The following is a 3,962-nucleotide window of genomic DNA, read 5'->3' as shown; positions in this document are numbered from 1 at the left end:
GAAGTGTCAGTGAGCTGTTCCCACTGCCACTAAAAGCTGGTTGTTTCCGGAGTCAAGCGGGTTTTTCAGCCAGTGGGAAAGAGGTATAACATTGCTTTTCATTATTGTCTGAAAAGTGGTCCATGGACATCAAAAAAGCCGATGTTATATTCATAGTCTTTGTCATGAACACACCATGTCTTAGATGTCAACACATTGCTTTAGCAGGAATGCTTTTCAGAAACACTTGTGTTTGCATGTTTATCTATCTCATGTTTCTTCCTGTGTTTTAAGCCTTTGGGTTTTGCTGTTGAAAGGAAAAAACCTCGGTGCCATTTTTAGCTGTTTCAGAAAAACATGATTAATACAATTCTTCCTCAAAGTCCGGATCCGGATGAGTAATTCTCTTTCCTGCTAAACTGTCCGGCTCTCGTCACATATTGTATATCAGGGTCTACTTTCCCTGAATCCCTGTCTTTCCCCTGTGCTCCCTCAGCTGGTGTGAACTGAGCAGAAGGCGCTCTTTCTACAGAAATGCAAAAGGTAATCAGTCTTCCTGCATCATCTGTCTGCTTTTTTAACGTATTGCATGTGAGTTTGTTTTTCCAGATATCCTGCCTCTCAGGCTGGAATAAATGGAACCGAATTCTGTATGTGAAAGAATCTGCCTCGTCCTACAGGTGGAGGGACGTGTTACTCCTGTTAACCTGCCATCCTCTAGGGGCCCAAGTGTTCCAGGGTCTCCAGCCCCTGGCATCATGGTAAAAATATATGTTTTCCTCGTGTCTGTTGGAAAATGTGACATCTTTGTAAGTTTGTTCATGGTGTGCAGGATTCACATCATGGCCATTTGCAACATAACTCAAAGCTTATGTCTGTGTTTTTGCTTCAGACCTCACATAGTCTCTCTCAGAGATGTTGCAGCTTCCAAACCTAATGATCTCATTGCCTCAGGGTTGCTTTGTGCTGTTGAAATTCTTTGATATGTTTTTGTCTTACTAGCAGTGAAGTGCTCTGTTTTTGTTTAGGCTCGCCTGAATGACCAGGTGGTGGGTTACAAAGACCTGGCGGCCCTGCCCCGAGACAAAGCCATACTACAGGTGGAGAGGCCTGACCTGATGACCTACCAGCCCCACCTGACTTTCTCCCCACTCGACCCACCACGCAGAGAGGTAAACACACACACATTGCATGCATATACACACAGGTTACTGAATTACAAATAAACAATGGGCCCCGTGTCCCAGCAAAAGATCATTTTTTTCATCCTTTCCTCACAGCAGAAACCTGCTTTAAACTGATTTAAAGCATCAATTTTATATAGGTTTGTTAAATAAGGTCTGGATATCAGAACAATTAACTGGTGATCTCTATTTCTCTGCAGCGTTCTCTTTCCCCTCCTCCTGTGTCTCCCTCCATGTCTCCTGAGGTAGGACTTCAAAGTTTAAACTATGCTTCAATGAATGCCTGCCAAAGCTTCCAGTTATCAAGTTTACCTTATATTGTGAATGTCTTCTTTGCACTTTTTCCTTTTTTCACACTCTGTTCTCTACCTTGAGTAATAGACAGGGTACACCTTTTACAGGTTACCAATTCTCTACCTTGAGTAATAGACAGGGCACACCTTTGACAGGTTGCCAGTCCCCTTCCTTGATTAATTGACATTGTACACATTTTACAGGTTACCAGTTCTCTACAGGTGGAGAAAACTGGCAATAGACAGGGTATACCTTTGACAGCTTGCCAGTGCTCTACCTTGAGTAATAGACAGGCCACATCTTTGACGGGTTGCCAGTTCCCTGCCCTGATTAATTGACAGGGTACATCTTTGACAGGTTGCCAGTCCCCTTGCTTGATTAATTGACATGGTACACATTTTGCAGGTTACCAGTTCTCTACAGGTAGAGAAAACTGGCAATAGACAGGGTATACCTTTGACAGCTTGCCAGTGCTCTACCTTGAGTAATAGACAGGGCACACCTTTGACATGTTGACAGTTCTCTACCTTGAGTAATAGACAGGGCACACCTTTGACATGTTGACAGTTCTCTACCTTGAGTAATAGACAGGGCACACCTTTGACAGGTAGACAGTTCCTTACCTTCATTAATTGTCAGGAGAGACCTTTAACAGGTTGCCAGTTCATCTTACGACAGAACACTATTTATGGCCACATATCAACATTTCTCATCCATAGCGAATGTTTTAGTTATTTTAGGAAAAAAATTGTAGGTAGGACATACAAAGGCGGCCATTTCTATAGACATTGTTGTTGCCAGCAACCAAGCTCATGCTATAGATAAAAACAGATAAACATATTTTAATACAATCCCACAAAAACACAGAAGAGCTTTAGGGTACTAAATAATATGTTAGAAATTCCTTTGACTTGACGTCTTAGTTAGGATACTTCTGATGCCACTCTTTGCTTTTTATGGGGTCACACCATTGTCTCATGTATCCACCACCGATCCATATCCCATGTGAAACCATGGTTTTTCTTCATTCCTTCTATTACAGTGCTTTCACACTGTGCCAGGGGCTAAGCTCACACTTCAGGCATTAATGCTCAATTCCTTTTGCATGGTTGTTCACATTTCCAAATATACATGGCTTGTATGTGATCATCTGTATAAACTGCATTCATACAACTTAAGTGTCCCGCATGCGCAGTAGAGGACACAATGATGTCATAAGTGAGCATGCTCATATATAAACATGAGGACTTGGGAATAAAACTATAGCAAAAAAGAGCATTTAGCGATCTTTCCCAGCCTCAGCTAGTGCATAAACAACACAATCTTAAAAAGATGGTTGAAAATAAAGACTGCTCTCCGCAGTAGGTATTGTAAAACTTCACTTGATCACCAGCATAGCAAGGGAAACTGCATGAGACAGAGTTTGTTCCTTGCCCACTGACCACCCCATGTTGCAAAACCCTCTAGTGTCTGTGCTGATCGATCGGCTGGGCCCGATGCTTTAATACCATCAGGTGTTTAAGTTTAATACCAACATCCTGATGCTTGGGCATTTCCCAAAAGGTCTGACAGTGATTTGTAAGTCAATGAAGATTATGTCTGTCTGTTGACACGGTAAACCTCTAGGCATATTGGTGTCAGTCAAAGTCTAGTACAGTGTGGGCCTTGACGCTGTAACACCAACCATTTCATGATCAGTGGTGTCAGGGCCAGAGGCCAGTAATCAATCCTTCCTGTGATGGCAAACGGGATTAGAAGCAGGGATGATGGTGGCAGTTTTAAGGCAGATGGAAAAGACAAAATCTCTCAGGCACAATGAAGAAGCCCTCTGGGTGTTTCTCTGGGTAGCCTCCTTAATGAGACACAGCAGCTTAAAACACCAGAGCCATTTTCCTAGGGACATACAGGGGTCTGCACTTAAAATAGACGTTCCTGGTCAGGAGAGCAGCATCTCTCAATAATGGACCAACTCTTGCTAATATAGACCCCCCTTATCTTCCTTTGCCTTAGACTGATGTGAAGCCTGTCTGAAAGATTGTATTGCCTCTTGCAGCCTGGTTCAGGATGTTCTTATCCATCTTTATTACCAGGGAGCAGATGTTAAAATCTTGAAACTGCAGGTTTATGTGGGTTCCCAGTAGGGCTGTGCAGTTAATTGCTTTTACGATATAATCGCAATTTACCAAAATTGTGTTTCCAAATTGCAGATGCCCTAAATTTTATTCACGTTGCATTAAAGGAAAATTCCGGTTTTTAACACTTTTAGCCCCTTTTCTGTAGTGTCCAGGATGAAATCGAATGATCGACACCAAAATTTTGACGATTGGTCCTGTCTCAGCTATTTGGCTCATGGAGAATCCCCCCTTGGCTGCTTCAGAATGGCTTGCATAGTGCATGTCAGATAATGTCCTTAAAACAACCTTAAACGTTCTTTTTTTAAAATATGCTACTCACCGGGTCATCAGCGCTGGTCAATGACGGTCCAAAAAAAGTTTTGTGAAGAAA

At 42.5% G+C, this 3,962-nt stretch overlaps 1 protein-coding gene across 1 annotated transcript in view; it reads left to right on the top strand.

Moving 5' to 3' along the window:
• Positions 1-470: 470 nt before the first annotated feature.
• The window catches only part of LOC107100852 (dematin-like), a 24,206-nt gene continuing 20,714 nt past the window's right edge, over positions 471-3,962 (top strand). The window contains exons 1-4 of the mRNA XM_015399513.1: positions 471-522; positions 660-740; positions 1,008-1,151; positions 1,364-1,408. Coding sequence (XP_015254999.1) covers positions 514-522; positions 660-740; positions 1,008-1,151; positions 1,364-1,408 — 279 coding nt within the window. The 5' untranslated portion in view covers positions 471-513. The remainder of the gene's footprint in view (positions 523-659; positions 741-1,007; positions 1,152-1,363; positions 1,409-3,962) is intronic.

This window comes from Cyprinodon variegatus, unplaced genomic scaffold (assembly GCF_000732505.1).
Source record: "Cyprinodon variegatus isolate N-32 unplaced genomic scaffold, C_variegatus-1.0 Scaffold1020, whole genome shotgun sequence".
Lineage (NCBI taxonomy): Eukaryota > Metazoa > Chordata > Actinopteri > Cyprinodontiformes > Cyprinodontidae > Cyprinodon > Cyprinodon variegatus.
Note: the sequence above shows the minus strand (reverse complement) of the source record. Positions and strands in the feature narration are given on the sequence as shown.